Source organism: Microtus oregoni, unplaced genomic scaffold (assembly GCF_018167655.1).
Source record: "Microtus oregoni isolate MIOR12 unplaced genomic scaffold, Mior012 000044F_ref0000062, whole genome shotgun sequence".
Classification (NCBI taxonomy): Eukaryota; Metazoa; Chordata; class Mammalia; order Rodentia; family Cricetidae; genus Microtus; species Microtus oregoni.
The window spans coordinates 8,672,851-8,695,029 of record NW_024543218.1 but is presented as its reverse complement, the minus strand read 5'-3'; the positions used below and the strand labels follow the sequence as shown (position 1 = coordinate 8,695,029).

The following is a 22,179-nucleotide window of genomic DNA, read 5'->3' as shown; positions in this document are numbered from 1 at the left end:
AGAAACTGAACACATGTGGTGCACAGATATACATGTAGGCAAAGCACCCATATACATAAAATAAAAATAAACAAATCTTTAAAAAAATGAGCTTGGGTATAGTATCATTAATAAAACTTCCAAGTTCTTATTTGTTGAGAATCAATTTCTTGCACCTGCTGGACATGCACATGACTGTTTAGATACATCCTAGCCATAGCACAAACTTTATTTGCCCTGACCTTTACCTGTCTCGGGTTCAATTACTGGACATGTATTTAATCTAACTAACACTTTAGAATGGATATATTTCAAAACATGGACAAATATAATTAGAATCAAGTGTACATTGTGTAATTTTATTAGCCAATTGACATTGAAGTTGTTTGACTTGGTTTCCAAATTTGTGGATTGCCTCTACCAATCTTCTGTTGTTTCCCTACCCACTCTGTATTCGATTCCCACCACTTGTCTATAGTACTTTGGGTTGCACTTGTACAAGTGAACCTAACAAGGTTTACGTGACTCAGGCCCTGGGCTCAGCAGAAACTGGATGTTTCTTGCTGGTTGTTAATTTATTTAAAAGAAAGATGATCGCTATAACGCTGACTCTCACAGCTTTATCTTTAAGACCTGCCAGAGCAGCACAGTAAATAGCCTCTGTTGGATGCTGTTCGAACGTTGTGAGTCCAGGAAATACTGTAAACTGGGCGTCTGAAAACTTAATATGAAATCATTTGAATCCTTGAGCACTAGAAGTACAGGTTTGCACCACCACCACCTGTAGCATGGATAATGAAAACCCAGAGATAGATACTGGGGTTCAACCCCCAAACCAGAAAAGCAAAACAGCCAAGTCCCTAAAGAAGTCTTACCTCTACCAAGGCTGGGTGACTGCAGGCTAAGCAGACTAAGCAGCTCACGCCTCTCTCTCTTCCCATTTTATATTACCTCTAGTGCTGGGATTTAGGGCGTATGACTCCCTAGTACTGGGATTGAAGGTGTAGGCCACCATCACTTCAATTTATTTCTGCATTGATTTTGTGTAGCCCAGGGTGGCCTTGAACTTACAGAGATCCATCTGACTCTGTCTCCCAAATCCTGGGAGTAAAGGTGTGTGTCACCATTGCCTGACCTCTAGTGACTTTAGCTTTGCCTCTGGTATTCGGGCAAGATTTATTTATCAGATTACAAAATATATACCACTACAATCACCCAACATAGAAATCTTTTATATAATTCTTATTAAGAAAAAAATAAGTACAAGCCTTAGTATGTAAGAAAACATGAAGGAAACTCCACAGAATTTTAAAATTTAGCCTGGGTGTCAGCCTTCCATCACAATAGAGTGTTAGAAGGTGGCTAATGACTCCAGCAGGGATCAGGAATTGAGCAACAGAAAGTCTCTGCCTGTGTTTAGTAAGGGATACACGTTTGTAGACGGCAATGAAGAAGGATGGATGTACAGCCCGTCTCTGTGAAACTTTACACCCACTAAGCTACAACCCGGGAGACCTGATTGGAAATCTCTTGCCCCCTATTATTCCCTTAAATCCTTCTGCTGGGTTTCCTCTGCCACTGAATTCGAGTGCTCACTTCCAGATGATGAGCGCCCCTAAGACGTTTTAAGTGCGCAGAGACTACACAGCTTTGAGACACTGTGTAGATTCAGTGCGTCAGTCCACTGGGAGGCTGCAAAGCTCATCATTTCAAGATCCACTCGCTAAGAAAGTTGGAGATTCGACTGACCATTTGACTGGGAGGCTGCAAAGCTCATCATTTCAAGATCCACTCGCTAAGAAAGTTGGAGATTCGACTGACCATTTGAAAACACGCCGAGCATAATTCTTCCTTTGACATACTACTTTCCAGGTCATATTTTTTAGGTTTATTAAATGAGCAAAATAATATTTTCTTGGCACCGGCTTTAGAGAGTAAGCAGTCTGGAAAGTCTACAGCTCTAACCTGTGTTTGACTCACGTTTCATTCTGAATCTGGGGGTGGAATGTAGCATCTTGATTAAGTCTTTTAAGATCTGGGGGTTTGGGTTGTACTTACATTTGATGGTGATGATGATGATGATGATGATGATGATGATGATGATAATGATGATGATGATGATGATGATGATTCTGACTCAGTTGCTTTATGTTGCATCCAGAATCTCACTCCTCACCAAGTTTTTTCTTTGTTCTACAAGACAAGTTCCTTGCTATGAATTCCTGTTTCTGATAAGGCCTCAGAGGATTCCTGTTCATGTTTTATTTTCTTTCATGATCCCCTTTCTCTCATTTCTCCCTTTTCCCTACTAGTATTACTATTTCTGAGTGTTCTAAACGCTGATTTTTTTTTAAATGCAGTTGGCTTATGTTAGCCTCTCATATCTGAGATTGCACTTCTTTTATGGAAATGTTTCCATAAAACTTTCCCCTAATGGGTTTAAACTTCACTCTTATTTACCAGAAATCATAAAAATTAAAAAGTGTTGCTTCTTATATAATAACCAATAATAGCTTAAAGGTACATCTTGACTTCTCCTTAGTTATCCCTGATTCAAAGTGCAAACATATTAATATCAGCTTGAGGACAATGCAGATTTGAAACATAAAAGAAAATTTATGTTTGGGTTTGTCGCTAGTAGACTAGGTTTGAGTTTCTGGGATTTTCATGTTGAAGCTAAGTCTCTCATGGGTGGTGTTTTGAGTGCTTGTCCCATTCCTGGGGCCTCTCATCTTGGCTATCCTGGCAGACAGACAGGCATTTGGCTGGATTTAGGCTGCCTCTGCTCTCCAACCTGTTGTATGACACTTGGAGGGATCTAGTTCACATCCTCCTCGGCTTTAGGCGTGGAGGACCTGAGAGCCCTAAGAAGGTGGTAATCATTTATAAACCCGAGTTCACTTTTCACACATTGTTTTAGTTTGAAACATCTACTTAGACACTTCGCTTGATGTGCCATCTGGAATTTGGCATTCAGTGACTGTGAAAATTCTTGTTTGGGAAAATGTGAAGTTAGAGGCTAAAATTAAGTTTTACTAAAATACACATTTGTAGGCAGAGACTACTCATTTGTTTCCACGTTACCCAGACCTGAATAATCAAACAGAAACTATATTAATTACAACACTGTTTGGCCTATTAGCTCAGGCTTCTTATCAACTAACTCTTACATCTTTAATTATCCCATTTCTATTCATCTGTGTGTCACGAGACTGTGGCTTTCCAGTAAGGTTCCAGCATCTGTTTCCTTCAGCAGCCACATGGCAGCATCTCTCGAACTCCATTGTCTTTCTCCCTGCATTCAGTTTTGCTTTCCTGCCTAGCTCTATTCTGCCCTGCTATAGGCCAAAGCAGCTTCTTTATCAACCAATGGTAATAAAACATATTCACAGCCTACAGAGGGGAATCCCATATCACACCTTCTTTTTTTGCTTCTCTGAGACATCAAAAACTTATCATTTATCTTTTCTTAATAATTTAGTATGGGTAAAGGCTAGAAAAGGTATTAAATTTTTTCTCTTTTCAATTTTATTAAAATAATATGTATTTGAAAACGATATCCCCCAGCTCTTTTTTCTTTTGAAATGGAAATGAAGCAATAACCCTCCAAATAAACCTCCAAGGGTTGGTCTCACACTGTAAGAACTGTCCTTGTGTGCCATTAATGTAACTTTAGACTTCTTTTCCAGCTGCATGAATTACCTCAATGTCAAGAATGACTATACCTGCTCATCAGTGAGATCATATCTCACAGAAATGTCATCTTCAAATGTTATTAATGTCAATTCCTCTATGCCAAATAGGAAATCCTATCCTAGATGAAAGATGGTTGTTTATCAAAGGAGTAATGCTGGGTTATTAGCTGAAGGGGCCTCTTCAGAAAAGATGAGCTACAAATCCACGATGGTGACTTAGAGGGCACAGAAGAGAAAAGCCAACATCCACCTCAGTTTTGCATTGCTTCCTCCTAAGATACTCCAATGGTACAACAAAAAGGCAAAGATTACATATAAAACATACCGTCAGTCCAGATACAAAAGGCTACAGGAGGAATAGAAATAGATAGGACATAAAATTGAGTAATCATGACTTCTTTTATTTTTTTAGTTACAAGGAATTGCCGCTGAATCAAAGCTATGATTCATCCAGTCCAGCACTTTATTAAAGTGGTTGCTGGGACACGGGTGGGACCAGGGGACATCATGTCAACTGGAACAAACAAGGCACAGAAAGACAAGTACCACATTCCTCACTTCGTCGTGGGATTTAAACCTGATTGCACAGACATGGAGTGAAGAACAAAAGTCCTTCTTTTTAGGAAGAAGCTGGGAAGGGCAGAGGAGCTAGGGGATACTGAGAAGGTAGGTGATGGGTACCAAAGCACAGAGGAGTGAAGTTCTAGGCATATGAGTCTACAATAATTAATTACAATGTATGTGCTGTTAGTTAATAAAAATTCAATGCTTAATGTTATGCTTACTTTCATATAATAAAAACAAATAAAAAGGGTTTAAAGAGATGATCAGAGTTTAAGAACACTGGCTGCTTTTTCATGGAGCCTCGGTTTGATTTTCCAGCACCCACATGGTGGCTCACAATTATTTCTAACTTCATTTCAAGGGATCTAGCTCTTCCTCCTTGTGTCTATGGGTACCAAAGTCACATTCATGTTTACATCTAAACATGCAGACCAACCACCTATGCATATAAAATTAAAAAAAAAGTAAACTTAAAAAAGTCAAAAATGAATGAATGAAAGGAGAAAGGCAGAAGAGAAAACATCGTCTGCTTCAATTCCTTTTTTCAGATCCAGCTTTCAGATGCAACCAACAACATAATAAACGTTGTGCGTGTTCCCCACCCGAGCCCATGGAAGTCTACACACAAATCTCCCATTCCATTCATGGGCATCCAAAAGTTCCATATAAGTTTAGAATAACAAAGAATTGTATCCACACGACAACGTGGTGGCTAATCTTGGTTGTCAATTTGACTGCATCTGAAATCAACTCAATCTGAAGTTGCTGGGCACTTCTATGAGGACCTTTCTTCATATTATTGGCAGCGACGTAGACTCACCCTAGATATGGGTAGCAGCTTCTGGCGGCAGGCCATACTAACAAACAGGGAAGATGGAAACTCTTCCTTTTGTCTGCTTGCCTTTGTTCTTGCTAGCAAGTTTATCTGTCCTGTTGCTATGGCATTCCTTCGTTGATAGTAGAACCAGCTCTTTGAGCTTAAAGTAGATTGAAAACCAGCAGCTCTCCAGGCCTTGAGGAGACATTCAGCCTTGTTGACAAAGCAACTACCAAGTTCTTGGCTTCTGTGGAATGAGGCAGTCACTGTTGGGCTACCCAGACCATATCAAGGAAACCAGTCTGATCTAGCTCCTTATTCTATCAGCTCTGTTCCTTTAGAGAGCCTTGACCGCCACATAAGGCTATTATCACCTACAATGTTTGTAAGTGTTTAATATTTCAATTGTTATATCCTAATAAAATCTCCTTTTCTTTCCTTCCCTGTAAAAAATAATGACAAAGTATTTTATACTAATGATCTTCTTCCTCCTCCTCTTCTCTTCTTCCTTTTTCTCATCCTCTTCTTCTCTTTCTCCTCCCCTTTGAAGAAGCAGGAATTGAAAATCTTTTCTTACCATTGTCCTGAACGTTTTCTCTTGTCTCAGAGTCAGTATTCTGTTCATCATCCTCTCCTATGTTCCTGGAAAAATAGTGCTGTTTTCCCCTCAATTATCAGACAAGGGACATTTTTTGCCTCTACAAGGTCCCTACTTGTTTCGGCCTCATTTCCTGCTCTCTTTACCAGCAAGGTCATTGAATTACACTTTGATCAATACATTGTAATTAAGGATTAACAGAGGGAATTGGAGGTGTGGATGTTTAAAATTAATGTCTTTCATTATAATGAGTCAGAAAGTCAATAGCTTGAGAAATTATTCTTCTTGTAGGTATTCAGCACGATTATGCAGTCATCCTGCCCCCACTGTGTGTGGAGGGCTCTTCTGGACTCTGTGGGCAGCGATGATGGCAGTAATTCCTGTGGGAGCGTGCTGTGCAAAGCAGAGGCAGGATGAACAAAACTTCGAGGGAGCACCTGGAGGTGAAAAAGCCGGGGGACAAGCGAGCAGGCGATTGTCTTGATTAAATCAGAAACTCTCTATAGTCAGCAGGAGGGTTCGGAAGCACTCAAGGACTCTGGCTGTTGAGATGCTGCAAAGTTCCTAAGAAGCTGAAACTTTCCAGCACAGACAGAAAAACCAGCTAGAAATACCTGAGTGCTCTTCATAGTGTATGACAATTACTAGAAAAGTCTCTAATAAGTGTAATTTTTGATCAATGATCTCGATGGGAAATGGCGCATAGTAATGTGCAAACAATCAGCACACAGACTTAGTGAAGACGGGCACCTAATTATACCATCAAGCCTGACTTTTGTGAAAGGGACCTTGGGGTGGAGTCAGGACCTAAAGTGACAAAGGGGAAGGGACAGATACTCTTGATCTAATTTGGGAATGAAGTGTGAGGACACTGGAAATGGACTGGGAACAAAATGATCATGAGGAATACTTTACTTCTGCTGAAAGTAATTTTAATAAAAATAATGAATGGCTTGAAAAACACGCTTGCTTATAGGATTTTTAAAAAGGACTTATTTTCATTTATTATTTGTGTGTGTGTGTGTGTGTGTGTGTGTGTGTGTGTTGGGGGGGGGCTATCCATAGAGACTGGAAGAAGGCACTGAAGTCCCTAGAGTTAAAGTTGTAGGTCGTAGGGGAAAGGTGCCAGCCAAGAAATCCACCCTGGCCCTGAAATTAGAGCCCTGACATCAGAAACATACCCTGGCTCCGAGACCTAAGCAAGTGAAAGAAATAATTTAGCCCTGAACCCAGAACCAAAGAAACATGCCCTGACTCTGAAAACAGTGCCAAAGAACACACTTTGTCCCTAGGGAAAAAAATACACCCTGGTCCCAAAACTAGAGCCCAAAAGCTTTAAAAGGATAGTGAGAGAGAAAAAAAAAATGGCTCTAAAATCAGGGCCATCTCTGTCCCTGACCTGCTAAACTAACCAATCCCTGAGCAGGGAAAACTAACCAATCCTTCTCCTCCCTGGGAAAACCCCGCCCCTATGAAGCCCTCTGGAAGCCCTATACCTGTTTGGTTTGCAGGTAGAGGAAGTCACTCTCCTGGATTCTTTTCTTCCATTAACTCTCTTGAATGACCTTCTTTTGCCAGAGCAGAGATGGAGCAGAGCAGATCTGAATTGTAACGTTTTTCGCTGAGGAAACCTTGCCTTAGCAGAACAGAGTTGCTACACTCTGGAGCACCAGAACCCAGCTCTAACAGCTCTGCTGGGGAAGCCCTCTCTGGCCGGTGCAGAATTGTTATATTGGGGAAACCTCGGGCCTTCAGAAGAGTAGCGATGCTCTTAAATGCTGATTCTTCTCTTCAGCTCCTAGAGGGTTAATTTTTGATTAAAATGGTCAATAAGAAGACTCTGTTAGTTATTAGTACATTTGGCTTTATGAACAATCAACCCTAAAGTCTAAACTCGTGCAGGCTTTACTATGCCTTCCCCCTTTTTGAGAGAGAGAGAGGACCTCACTACATGTATGTAGCTCATGGTGTCCTACAAGTACTAATTCTTTTGCCTCAGTTTCCCTAGTGGTGGGATTACAAATGCACATTACCAAAACAGTCTTAATGGCCATTTCGGGATGTGTTGTGTGCTTTTGGGTTTTGCCATTGTACTCCATTTGGCCAGATCATTTGTACCCAGTTCTCCAAGTGCTGGGGGAATTTCTAAAATGTTTGGCCTCACAGCAATCTAATGGGCCAATTGCATTCCGTTGTCCTTCTCTGGAGACTGTCCAAGCAGATTGGTCTTGATCTTCTTCCTTCATTGATCCCGGTTGCCGTTCAGGGTTTTCCTAAAGTTGAGCACAGTGCCTCCAGTCATCTAGACTTTCTGTTGTCAATGTACACCTTCTGGCAGCAATGCGTGTTTCATCAAAAGAAAATCACCTCAAATCTAGTTATATTTCTAGGCAGTTTTCAGAAATTGCAGAAGGCTAAGGGTCAGCTATCATACAGCACATGAATTCACCATTTTGACCTGCCATCTTCTTCTCCCTCTTCTGTGTTCGTCAGTGCCATCCGAAGCAGATATGCTGGAAGGGGGTCTTTGCTCCCCACCTCCTGTAAGTGCAGCCAGACACCAAGCACTCTCTTCCTACCATGGAAAGATGTCATTCTTATGCTGTCTTACACATCTTGAGAAAGAATGTAATTAACATATACAAATTTGGAGCCATAAACATAAAGATACCACAGGTGACCACTTTCTGATTGGCTTTAAAGCCCACACCAGAAGGCAGAACTCAGTCTTGATGCTGTTAACGGGGCCAAAACCGTGGGGCTGGGTAAGCCCTAAGCCCTGGGAGAGAACCTACTGCTGTTAGTTTGCTAAATGGACACAGTAATACACTGCTCCTTAAGTTTTCATCTTTAATCTCAAAGATTAGTACATTTCCCTCACCAGGGAAGCTTCTTTTCACAATAGAGTGATTAATACAGAGGTGCACAACTACTCAATCTACAGAAAATTAAGAAAATATAGAATGTTCAACTCTACATGGGATCACTACATCACGGGATGGGTAGGAGGAAAGATCATAAGAGCCAACAGCAGTGGGCATCTGCAGCAAAACAGTGTACCAGACACGACAGTGAGTACCATGGCACACATGAACTAGCAACATGTATAATCGCAGGCTCAAGACCTGTACAAATATCAAGTCAGCCTAAACCCCTGTCTGTGTGGAGGAGTGGTTCATGAAGTTCCACCACTAACTGAGGAGCTACTGACCGCTGATGGCTTCTGGGGGAAAGAAAGTCTTCCAGAATGCAGCCTTTGGGGGGCTTAGATACCCATGCACACCAAGTGCAATTCAGTGAATTTTAAGAAAGAGCAACATGAAGTTGGGAGAGAGATACTGTTGGGGTTAGAGGAGAAATTGGAGGAGAAAAATGGAGATGGCTTTGATCAAAATGTATTGCAGAATGTTTAGGTTTTCAAGACAATAAATGATCATGTGCTTGCTATGACTTAGATTAAAGTGCCAATTATGGTCTAATATATGTAATCTACAGCATCCCTAGTACTTCATGAAGCGGGTTACATGTGTGAACTTGACCATGAGTTGTCCAAGAATTTGGTAAACGTTTCTGGGTGAGTCTGTGAGTCTGTGAGTTTCATTTTGAATGGATTAGTCTTTAAAATGGCAAATTGAATAAAGCAGATTGCCTTACTGTTCCAGTCAGTTGAACGGGCATCACCTAAGCCACCAAGGGCCTGACAGAACAAAGAAACGGAGAAAGGGAGTTGGCTTTCTTCCTGACCTCGTGCGCTGGGTCTTTAGTGCTCTTCTAGCTCTCAGGCCTTAGGAGTCAGGCTGGAACTCTACCGCCAGCTGTCCTGAACTTCTAGCTCCACAATGCATGACTCAGTTATTCACGTTTATATCTTTGTGTGTGTGCGCGTGCGTTCTGGTTCTTTGGAGAACTTTAATATACTTGCTTGCTCACCATCACTTGATATTCTAAGACTTACTAAGTATTTTATCTGCTAGATATGAATTAATATCCCATTGTACTTTTAATTTGTACTTACTTGCTTCTGTGTTCATTTTTTTTTGTGTGTGTGTGTTATCTGAGAAATGTCTCTTTAAAACCTCAGATTTCAAGATGGGCAGAGGTAGCCCATGCCTTTGAGTCTCAGGACAGCCATGGCTACACAGAGAAACCCTGTCTCAAAAAGCAAAACAAGTGAGCAAACATAGAGATCATAGATTTCTATTGGGACATTTACCTTTTTCTTGTTGATTCCACAGAAAGTTCTTGTTTTGGCTCCTAATTACAAGTGCCTTGTGATTATATATGATGAAACATCCTATTATTTATAATTAAAAAAATCTTTGTTTTGAATTTTGGGGGAGGTATTAGAAATTGAGCCCATGGCCTAAGGCATGGTAGGTAAGTATTCTGAACTACAACCCAAGCCCTACTTTTTATATTTATTTCAGTATCATAACAGTAATTCTAAATTAGTTAAACACTACTTTCTTTTATCTTTACCATTAAAAATATTCCCCAACTTCAAATCATAAAGATATTCTCAAGTCTTAAAGTTATGAAATTTCATTTTTTACATTTTAATTTTTAATATCCCTGGGATTGAATTTGGTGATATTATGGGGAAGTAACCTAAATTAAATTTTATTTTCTGTGGATCACCAAGCCCCAGCTTCATTTATTGAAAAAGCCACTGTTGTCATATATATTTTGCAATAGTTTATATTTCAAGTATTTTGTAGTGATATAAGGGGAGTGAAACAATCAAGGAAAAGAACTGGAAAGGGGAACACCATCTGTTGCCTGCCTCTTATGTTTTATGGCTATTCTATAAAACATTTGCAATATCTACACATAGGTATAGTAATTTTGGAATGTTATTTTAACAAAGATATAGGATTTCATGGTTATTTAGCATAAATAATAGCTAACTCATTTTAGAAGAAACTAGTAAATAGCTAACATTAATTGGAAAGTACAAGAAATTGCTTCCTTAAGGCACTGTGTGTGTGCGTGTGTGTGTAGAATCATGTGAAATCGGACAGCAGTTTCGGTTAGTGAGAGAATTCCATGGAAGAGTACAAACTTCAGATTTTAGATGAGGTATTATATAGCAAACTTTTGATCTGTCTATTTTGAGAGCCCGTGAATAGTTGTGGACTGAGACACCCGAAACACTGGAGAAATATATTGGCGTGAGATGGATTTGTATGAGTCCTAGAAACTCTGGTAACAAATATTCCCTTTTTATCAACTCTGTTTTATGTAGGAGTTGGTCCTGGAGGCAGAAGGGATGCAGGAAGGATTTAAGATCAACACACGAACGGTTAGCCGTGCTAAACCTCCACGCATGTGAGGAGGAGACCAGGAAAGAACTGCTAATACTTTTACTTGATGAGGACGTCTTTTTAGTGTAGCGGAAGGGACAGTGAATTCACCTCCATCCTAGCTCAAAAAGTTGCGTGCAAAGGAGACCTGCCTAAAGGGAACAATGGATAAATCGGATTTTGGCTTTATTTTCTATCCCATCCCGTTGATATTGTCATGGAGTTTGAGCATAGGAAACAGGCATAACCTCCCATGATTGTGCTAGCGATGCCCCAAGGCTGGAACCATAGGCATTAAAACCGCAGGCATACCATAAAAGAGACTTTCTGAAGTCTTCCTTCTACTGAAGGCTGCAGAACACCGTTCCCAGAGTTAAACTGTGCTTAGGTACAAGCGAGGTCATACTTGAGTTAGTGAACAGGTTAATGTTCATAATTTAAATGGTGATTAAGCTGGAGGTTAGACCCCATCAGGGAGGCTTAGGATTTTTAACAGGTCTCCAGCCTTAAGAGAATTTTCCTGTGGACACAGGCGTGGTCGTTGGGTGTCTAGGGAGAGAAGATAGTTCGGGGGATGATGACTGCCTACCGGCAACACGAGTCTCAGAGAACAGAATGAGGGAGCCAGAAAGAACGACAGATGTGATCACGGTGGAGCCAAGCCCGGGTAGGCAGTGGCAGGAGGAGTGGCGGCCCGGGGACCCCCGAGGGGGCGTGGCCATCCACTCCGTGGGCTTGCTCTGTCTAGAAAAGGAGCGCGGTCCTGCCAGTCTGTCTCTGGTGAGGAGCGCAGAGCAGAGGCGCCAGCTCAGCGCAGAGCTCCACTCCCAACCCCTGCGGGGTCTTGCAGAACCGTCTCCACCTTCCTCCAGTTTCCTGGAGTGGGACATCCTGAGCCTGCACTGACATCTCTGGTTCCCAGTCAGGAGCTTGCACGGACACGACCGGTCCCGCAGCCGGAGACACATTCGGGTACCATCGTGCTGGGACGCGCCACGGATATTCACGAAAGGTACTCGGTTCCCCGGTTCCTGGGAAGGGTTACTCTTCTACGTCCCATCCAGGCGGCCATAGGTGGAAAGGGCGTTGGTCGGGACACCAACCAATTGCGGGGGAGAGGGGAAAAATCTTGGAACTCACTCCTCACATCCATTTTAGGATTGTCACCCGCACTGTGAGCTCACTCTGCATGCAACCTGCACAATTACCTATAGTGTAAAACGACCGGAATATTGTTTAAATTTTTCTTTCTTAAAAAGAAAATAGTTTATTTTAATGAGGGGAGGAGAAAGGCAGCATGCAGAAAGGAGATGTCTTGGGTTATGGGCTCCAGGTTCTTCACCGCATCTGTCTGATATGACTGTTGAGGTGGCAGAGTGTGTAAGAGCATTTAGAGAACCCACAGTCTGGAAGAACTATTGGCAATCTATTGGCAAGTTAGTCCCCGATCTTACCCATGTGTTCTAGGTCGATTTGCTGAGGAACCAACTGACAGGGAAACTTTGCAGAGAAGCCAATAGAACAATGCAATATTTGCTGGGCAGTAATTGACCCTGTACCATCTCACACTAGCCTGTACCCACCTTATTTTCTGCTCATTTTATGGATATAGCTTCATCTCTAAACTAGTCCCAAACAACTTAAGAGAAGTCAGGATCCACAAGACAGGAGGGCTCAACAAATATTTTTCAGTGGAAAACAAAACAAACAGGAATATTTGAGATATCAAATGCCATTAGGTAAGTAGATTTCTAATAATTCAATTAAAACCCAACAAAACCTCTCATAACCACATACAGAATGAGTTACACTTTAGTCCTCCTGGACAGTGAGACAGGAGAGCACATCACTGAAGAGTGTACTAATCTCTACAGGGGGAGAGACATCACTGAAGAGTGTACTAATCTCTACAGGGGGAGAGACATCACTGAAGAGTGTACTAATCTCTACAGGGGGAGAGACATCACTGAAGAGTGTACTAATCTCTACAGGGGGAGAGACATCACTGAAGAGTGTACTAATCTCTACAGTGGGAGAGACATCACTGAAGAGTGTACTAATCTCTACAGGGGGCAAGAGGGAATGCAAGTTTTTAAGGTTTCGTGCAGCTGTGAGGGTCTGTGATGAAATACACATCACATCTGCACAAACATACACTAGATTTGAGGGAGTCTCAGACTTTTGGTTGTCAAGCCAGAATTCTAATATCCCTTCAAAGGAAGGTCTGAGAGTCATCAGCTCAGAGGAAAACCAACAAATACACATTCACTATAGCATTTTTCTTTTGTGTGTGTGTGTGTTTAAACTTCTCCTTTTCCTCTCTATAGGATGGGTTCTGCTGTAAGGAGATGGGTCTACCTTCCCCTGGGCTGCATCATGATGTTCAGTCTCACGAACGCCAACTTTGAGTTTCAAAAGGGAGTGCTTGCCAGCATTAGCGCGGGCATCACAGAAGATGTGGATCTTCAGTGCTGGAACACATGCTCTCTGACACTCATAGACCTCAAGGAACTCAAGATAGAGCACAATGTGGACGCCTTCTGGAATTTCATGTTGTTCTTGCAAAAATCTCAGCGGCCCGGGCATTACAGTATCTTCTTAAACATAGCTCAAGACTTCTGGGACATGTACATAGACTGTTTACTTTCAAGGTCTCACGGAATGGGCAGAAGACAGGTGGTATCTTCCAAGTATAATTTTCCACAGAAAATGAATAGAGGTGATTTGAAGGTATACCTGCGGAAATAGCGAAGTGGCATTATTAAAAATTTGATATTTAGTACTTCTGGTTATTTCAGATTTATCTAGCTAGCAAATTTGTCTTGTTTATTTTCTTATAATAATTATAAAAATAAAAGAATAAGAAAATTATAATTTTCTAATTAAAGTAAATAATGTTTACATTATTTAGAAATCATGAGAGTGATTGATTATAAATGATCTTGGAATATAAATATTGCTAGATCATTAAAATCATCTTATTGCTTCCCCATGAGTAGTTCATAAGAAAGTCATACAGCTCTGTATTCATATTGTAAGACTTAAATACCAGGCTTGTTGCAGCCTTTTGAACAAAACATTTTCAATTGGGTTGCATAGAAGAATGGAATCTTATATTAAGAAATATTAATTTTCCTTGATACTATAGAACTAGATTATAAAACATGTTTTACATTTAGGAAGGAAAACACAAAAAATACCTCAAGCAAGATGCCAACTGAGAGCAGAATCCTGTTAGTACTTGCCAAATCAAATCTCCTGTTGTAATTAAAATTCTGATTTTTAGTTTCTTAATCTGGTGATTTTCTTTCTCTAGCTATATAATTGTTTTATTAATAGTTATTGGATTATTTGCATATATTTAAGTAACGTCAATAATATGTTATTTAAAAAGCATTTTGTCAAGTTGCCTTTGTTTTGGAACTACTTCACATGAAAATATAATTTTTTAAAACTAATCAGTGGAGTGAAGTTGTAATTAATTTTATAAAGTGTCTGGTACCCTAATATTGACTTTAAAACTGTGCCCCAACTAATGCCAGTATCTAAAATTACATTTCAATACTAATTCATCTTATTTATTAAGACTAAAACCTTTACGGTACAGTTCTTTTTTTTAAGTGTATGGACATGTTTCCTGTGTGTGTGTGCACACGTGTGTGTGCACTGTGTGTGTGCAGTGCCTGCAGAGGCTAGAAGAGCACATTGGATCCCCTGGCATGGGGATTACAGACAGTTGGGACTTACCATGTGGATGCCAAGAATTGAACCCAAATCCTCTGGGAGAGCACTCAGTGCTCTCAACCTCTGAGACATCTCTCCAGCCCTGTGGTATAATTCATAACATCACAACATTCAAAAAGGAACAACAACTAGCCGGGCGGTGGTGGTGCACGCCTTTAATCCCAGCAGTCGGGAGGCAGAGGCAGGCAGATCTCTGGGAGTTCGAGGCCAGCCTGGTCTACAAGAGCTAGTTCCGGGATGGGCACCAAAGTTACAGAGAAACCCTGTCTCAAAAAATCAAAAAAAAAAAAAAAACGGAACAACTAACAAAAATGAAGAAGCTACAGTTTAGCAAAGCACAGCATGATGGGCGTTTTGCCTAGGCATATGTCAGTCACTTTTCATACTCACAGTCATTTTTATATTATTTACAACTCACACCCATATCCATCAGCAGTATCAGCTTTAAAGGAATGTGCCAAACCCATGAATGGCACACAGTGGATGAGGAAATTGCCGTGGTGAGGAATGGTTTCAGAAAAGTACCAATGCTATAGTAATGGCTTGATCCTATGCTTCAAGTCAGTACTTCTATAATAATGACTTCACCCTATGCTCCAAGTCAGTACTTCTATAGTAATGACTTCACCCTATGCTTCAAGTCAATACTTGTATAGTAATGACTTGATCCTATGCTTCTTCAAGTCAATACTTCTATAGTAATGACTTCATCCTATGCTCCAAGTCAATACTTCTATAGTAATGACTTCACCCTATGCTCCAAGTCAATACTTGTATAGTAATGACTTCACCCTATGCTTCAAGTCAGTACTTCTATAGTAATGACTTCATCCTATGCTCCAAGTCAATACTTCTATAGTAATGACTTCACCCTATGCTCCAAGTCAGTACTTCTATAGTTATGACTTCGCCCTATGCTCCAAGTCAGTATTTCTATAGTAATGACTTCACCCTATGATCCAAGTCAATACTTGTATAGTAATGACTTCACCCTGTGCTCCAAGTCAATACTTGTATAGTAATGACTTCACCCTATGCTCCAAGTCAATACTTGTATAGTAATGACTTCACCCTATGCTTCAAGTCAGTACTTCTATAGTAATGACTTCATCCTATGCTCCAAGTCAATACTTCTATAGTAATGACTTCCTCCTATGCTCCAAGTCAATACTTCTATAGTAATGACTTCATCCTAAGCTTCAAGTCAGTACTTCTATAGTAATGACTTCATCCTATGCTCCAAGTCAATACTTCTATAGTAATGACTTCACCCTATGCTCCAAGTCAGTACTTCTATAGTTATGACTTCGCCCTATGCTCCAAGTCAGTATTTCTATAGTAATGACTTCACCCTATGATCCAAGTCAATACTTGTATAGTAATGACTTCACCCTATGCTCCAAGTCAATACTTGTATAGTAATGACTTCATCCTATGCTTCAAGTCAGTACTTCTATAGTAATGGCTTGATCCTAAGCTTCAAGTCAGTACTTCTATAGTAATGACTTCATCCTATGCTCCAAGTCAATACTTCTATAGTAATGACTTCACCCTATGCTCCAAGTCAGTACTTCTATAGTTATGACTTCGCCCTATGCTCCAAGTCAGTATTTCTATAGTAATGACTTCACCCTATGATCCAAGTCAATACTTCTATAGTAATGACTTCACCCTATGCTCCAAGTGAATACTTGTATAGTAATGACTTCACCCTATGCTCCAAGTCAGTACTTCTGTAGTAATGACTTCATTCTATGCTCCAAGTCAGTACTTCTCTAGTAATGACTTCATCCTATGCTCCAAGTCAATACTTTGGGGACTTGGAAGGTGGCTCCAGTTGGTAAAGTGTTTGTGGTGCAAACATAGGGCTAAGATTAGATACTCAGGCAGAGGAGCATGTGTTTGTAAGCCCAGCACTGGGAAAGAGGAGACAGGAAGATCCCTGGGCCTTCCTGGACAACCAGCCTAACAGAATGAGACTCAGTGAGAAGCCTGATCTCAGGAAATGAGAGAGTAGTAGAGGAAAATACCTAGTGCTACCCTCTGCCCACTCCCAGCACTGCCCACTCCACTCCTGCCCACTCTACCCCTGCCCACTCTACCCCTGCCCACTCCCATTGCTGCCCACCCCACCCCTGCCCACTCCACCCTCTGCCCACCCCACCCCTGCCCACTTCACCCTCTGCGCACTCCCACCACTGCCCACTCCACTCCTGCCCACTCTACCCCTGCCCACTCTACCCCTGCCCACTCCCATTGCTGCCCACCCCACCCCTGCCCACTCCACCCTCTGCCCATCCCACCCCTGCCCACTCCACTCCTGCCCACTCTACCCCTGCCCACTCCCATTGCTGCCCACCCCTGCCCAATCCACCCCTGCCCACTCCCACCCCTGCCCACTCCCACCCCTGCCCACTCCCACCCCTGCCCACTCCCACCCCTGCCCACTCCCACCGCTGCCCACCTCACCCTTGCCCACTCCTAGCCTGTATCTTTGACAAAAAGGCCTATAAACTTGGTGAGGTTTCTAAGTTCCAAAATGAGAGGGACTCAAAGCAGTTTGAAGATTTTCATATTTACAAGAAGAACCAAAGCAGATGTTTAGGACATTTCCACACTTTTCCAGGACAAAGAACCAATAGAAATCTGCCCTATAGATTTCCTGATTGGCTATTGTGAAAACATTGTGAAAAACATTGTTTTCAAGTGTTTTGATGATTATGACACATTTTTTCCCTCTGTGCAAAATGATATAGGCATAATCAAACTAAATATAAGCAAAAATAATACTGGATAAAAATGTCTGATAGTTTGACGTGATTCAAGAATAAACCTTGAAATAAAAGGGGGTGTATTATCTGAGTTTGAACCAATCCCAAATTCTCATGAAGTACTACTAGGGCTTTAATAAGGGTTTATACACATACACAAATATAAGGAAAATACACGGACAGCAGGATAAGAACCTTCAGGGCTAAAGAAGGAACAGACCACCTGCAGTGGCACATGCCTTTAATCCCAGTATTTGTAGTTTGGTGGCAGAGGCAGGCAGACCTCTGTGAGGTGGAGGTCAGCCTGGTTTACAGAGCAAGGTCCAGGACAGCCAAAGCTACACAGAGAAATCTTGTCTTGAAATACAAAAAAGAAAAAAAAAAACAAACCTCTTAGCTTTTCAAATATGACTTGACAAGTAGCTTTAGTGAGGGTTCTGTTTCTGTGAAGAGACATTATGACTACGCCCATGGCACTCTTATCAAAGAAAACACTTAATTGGGGTTGACTTGCAGTTTCTGAGGTTTCGTACATTATCAACAAGGCGGGGAATATGACAGACTGCCGGCAGGTGTGGTGCTGGAGAGGGTCTGAGAGTTCTAAATCTGGACCTTCAGGCATCAGGAAGAGCGAGCTACTAGTTTGAGCTTCTGAAACCTCAGAGCCCATCCCCCAGTGACGTGTTGCCTCCAGCAAGGCCACACCTACTCCAAAAAGGTCACATCTAATAGTGCAACTCCCTAAGAGTCTATTAGGGCCATTTTCTTTCAAACTATCACACAGGTATTATTTCATGTAACCGAATATTGCATATACCAGTTGGGTGGGAAGCAGAATGAGACTGTAGATCAGCCTGCCTCTGCCTCCCAAATGCTGGTATTAAAGGCATGTGCCATCGCCGACTGGCAAAAGCAGTTCAGTGACATCAAAAAGCTGAAAGAATTCCAGAAATGGTGTTGAGCAGCAGGGGTATGGAGACATACTATTTCTCTTTCTTTCTCTGTGCAGAGTTATCTGATGAAGTCAGCTATTTTTTTATTTTTAAGGTCAGCAGTTTTGTCATTTTACTACTGCAGACTCAAAACCTGTTTCATGGATTTGGGTTTATGCACAGTTCATTTAATGTAATGCATAACTGGTGAATTTCCAGAGACCTTAAGGGTACAAACCAGCTAATTCTGATTCCAAAACACAAGTTTTATTTACTTGATTAGTGCACGTTTCAGTTGGAAAGCTTGGAATTTCGTCTTAGCTGACTCATGGAAGAAAATACTGTCCACCCCTGAGGCAGGGAAGCCAAGACAGCAAATCCATTAGGAATCCAGAGGAGCACGAAAGCAGAAATGTTTATGATGCTATCAGAGAGGTGGACTCACTGTACAGTGGCTGGAACTGTGCCAGACAAACACGTTAGAGATCTGCCTACCGTCTGTAAGGTCTCTGCAGCAAGCACTACTACTGCTTCCCGTCAGCGAAATAAATTCCATGTCGTGCAAAGCTGCTAGAAAATAGTAGAAAATAGCCTGTCTTATTCTGTCATCTCCCTTCCTAATGAGGAGCAGAGCAGTGATCAGGCTAAGGCAATCTGGAGATAGGACTACGTACTGTGTGCAGAACTGGTGCTCAACTGAGTCACATCCATTTTTTCTGTAATTGTTTATGTTTATACCATGGTACTTGTGTCTTATAACTGGAGGAAAGCATTAACAATCTTGAAGTATTTATATTCTAGCTGCTTTAACATGCTGTCCTTGCTCAATGTCACATGCATAGTATCTTGTGGGCTGATTCTTCTTTTTGAGGACAGTGCCTTGTGCATTTGAAGACCTCAAGGGAAAGGCTGCAAGAGTCAAGGCCAACATCACTAACTCATTTCCTGAGGTGTTGATCATAATAATAAGCTATACATGACCTTGCCGTTGGGGAACTAAGAGTCTGCAGATGTTCACAGTCTACAGATGCTGAGAAGGTTCACTGCACTCAGCTCTGGACATGAGGACTGTGGTGTGTCAGAGAGAAAGGAGACACGATTTGGTGCTGCTTGTTTGAACATCTCCCGCCGTGTTCTGTTTCCTTACACACTGCTTGTCACTTCCACAGTAGGGAAATAGCACTAGAAATAGCTTCAAACCTTTATTTACTTAATTTTAAATTTTTATCTATTGTGTGTGTATGGGAGTTTTGACGGCATGTATGTCTATGTATGTGAGTGTCTGGTACCCGAGGGGAGCAGAAGAGGGATATGATCCTCTGGAACTGGAGTTATAGATGGTTGTGAACCACCATATGGGTACTGGGAATTGAACCTGGGTCCTCGGGAAAATTTATATATTAACAGTAAAGGCATATGTAGCTGTATTTTTATTTTTGTCATTTAGCTTGTGACTAACATTTGCATTTTATAATAGATACATTTATTTTCTATTTTCACCAACATAATTTTGTTGCTCCTGGTGTTCATGTATCTGTCTGATGACAGCACCTTGATTCCTGACTCCATCTAGGAATTTTAGATGATTTTGGACTGTTTATGGCTCCAAGAGCAAGGAGTACTCAGATCTGGCTAACTTCAAGGTGAAGAGCTCCAGAGTTGTCATTTGACCAATCAAGGATCCCAAGATGCGGAGAGTGCTGCACAAATTGTTGAGAAAATGCACCCACTCTTCTCCATCAGGAGAGTGTAAGGCGGACTGACGGAAGGAAGCCTGAGGCAGTGTCGGCCTTTGATCCAACAGGGCCCACAGTCTACGGAACTCAGGAAGGACTTAACTACAAAGTCCATAAAAATGTCCTTTATGGTAGACTATTTGAAGTAGTTGATATATAGCCAAAAGTCCTAACTGATAAACAAACTTTACAATTTCAGTTAAGGGACCAACAGTTTTTCCAAAGAGAGTGATGACCACTTTTCCGATAGATATGTTGATGTTTTTCATAAAAATAAACTGTATTATCCTGACTTTAATTTTATAATATTTTACTAAAATATTTATTCTACATTTTTGCCTTACAATTGTATACAAATATACATTTAGCAGAAAAATGGTAAGTAGAATTTATTTCAGAAAGGTTCTGAAGCACGTCACATAGGGGCATTCTTTTTTGGCTCACTCAGGGGCTTCGCTTTCACCCGCTGCAAAGCTCCTCCTCGAATAGGCAGCTTTTTCAGAGCAATGTCTGTGTCAGCCAGAGGTCCTCCCAGTAACCGGGCAGGAGTGCTTTCCACTGTCACCACCCGACCAGAAGGGACCTGGAACAGGAGAAGACAAATATCTAAAAGTCTACTGACAAACATTTTGTAAGAGAAAAATCCCACATAACCTGTGGTTTGCTTTGAGAAAGATTCCAGGTATAACAGAGACAGTGTGACAAAAGAGAAAGATAAGGACTTTGGGGACAAGAAAGCAGGCTTGAATTATTCTGTCACTCGTTATTTTTGTGGCCAGGGACAAACTAAAATCACTAAGAAAGCTGGAATGTGCACAGGTCTACTGCCAGGCAAAGGAGAACTGTGCTTGTCCTTTGAGCAAGATGCGACCAATGCACTGACCAGTGCTGGCAGCAACCTCTTAGGAAAACCTGGGGAGCTGTGTCTGCTCTAACCTCGCACTGCAGAGTAGGGGGAAAAAGGAGGGGAAAAGTATTTTGGAGCCTTAATGATAGAAAATTGGAGCAACAAAAAGCAAAATATATGAGGCAAAAGTTCCCATAGAAACAACATTGTGGCAGCCTAAACTTCACATCTATTAAGAAAGAGACGTGGGGAAAAATGACCTTACCGTTGTGTTAAGACCTTTAATAACTGTTTGGTGATATATTGCATTTTGTGGCCGTTCACTGTATTTGGAGGATTCTATAGCCTTTTCCTGGAGCCTTTTTGCTTTCTGAAGGTTTTTAAATTAGAAAGAAAACAGTATTAATTGCTAGTAAAACATGGTGGATGGTGCTTACAGAGAAGGAACATTTACTCTCCTCATGCTGCTGCTTACAGAAATGGGATCCTTCAATAAGAAGGTTCAGAACGGGGAGCAGGGCATTCTGTCCTGAAGACTGGCTAGTTGTTGTGTATACTGTAGTGCTTTAAAAATCCTGCCTTTGCCGGGCGGTGGTGGCGCGCACCTTTAATCCCAGCACTCGGGAGGCAGAGGCAGGTGGATCTCTGAGTTCGAAGCCAGCGTGATCTACAAGAGCTAGTTACAGGACAGGCATCAAAAACTACAGAGAAACTTTGTCTCGAAAAAACAAAACCAAAACAAAACCAAACAAAAATAGTAAAATAAAAATAAAATAAAAAATCCTACCTTTAATGTTTTAGCATTTGATGTTCTGGCCAGGAAGTTTTGCCATGATTTGTTAGCCAGTTCTCTCTGCTTATGTGTGGCCTGTATCTGGAACAGACGAGAAAACGAGGAAGTTCAGTTTCTATGAAACATACCAGAGGGCTTGGAAGTCCCAATTTTAAAGGAAGTGCCTCCATTTTGCTAAACTTAAAAATCTGAGGCTGACTAAAAAAGTAATTATAATATATTACTTAATTTTAAAAACAGAGGTGTTGGGAGATACAAGCCATTAATTTGAGCACTATAGCATCAGAGGCAGGCAGAAATCTTTCAGTTTTAGGCTAGCCTGCTCTACAAAGTGAGTTCCAGGATAACTAGGGCTACATAGAAACCTTGTCTCAAAAATAATAAATAAAAAAGTCTTAAA

At 41.3% G+C, this 22,179-nt stretch overlaps 1 protein-coding gene across 1 annotated transcript in view; it reads right to left on the bottom strand.

The window, feature by feature from the left end:
* Positions 1 to 13,358: 13,358 nt before the first annotated feature.
* The window catches only part of LOC121434805 (cilia- and flagella-associated protein 69-like), an 88,244-nt gene continuing 79,423 nt past the window's right edge, over positions 13,359 to 22,179 (bottom strand). Inside the window, exons 21-24 of the mRNA XM_041633776.1 lie at positions 21,774 to 21,860; positions 21,252 to 21,356; positions 20,584 to 20,722; positions 13,359 to 13,692 (exon numbers count right to left, since the gene is read on the bottom strand). Of these exons, the coding sequence (XP_041489710.1) occupies positions 13,505 to 13,692; positions 20,584 to 20,722; positions 21,252 to 21,356; positions 21,774 to 21,860 (519 nt within the window). The 3' untranslated portion in view covers positions 13,359 to 13,504. The remainder of the gene's footprint in view (positions 13,693 to 20,583; positions 20,723 to 21,251; positions 21,357 to 21,773; positions 21,861 to 22,179) is intronic.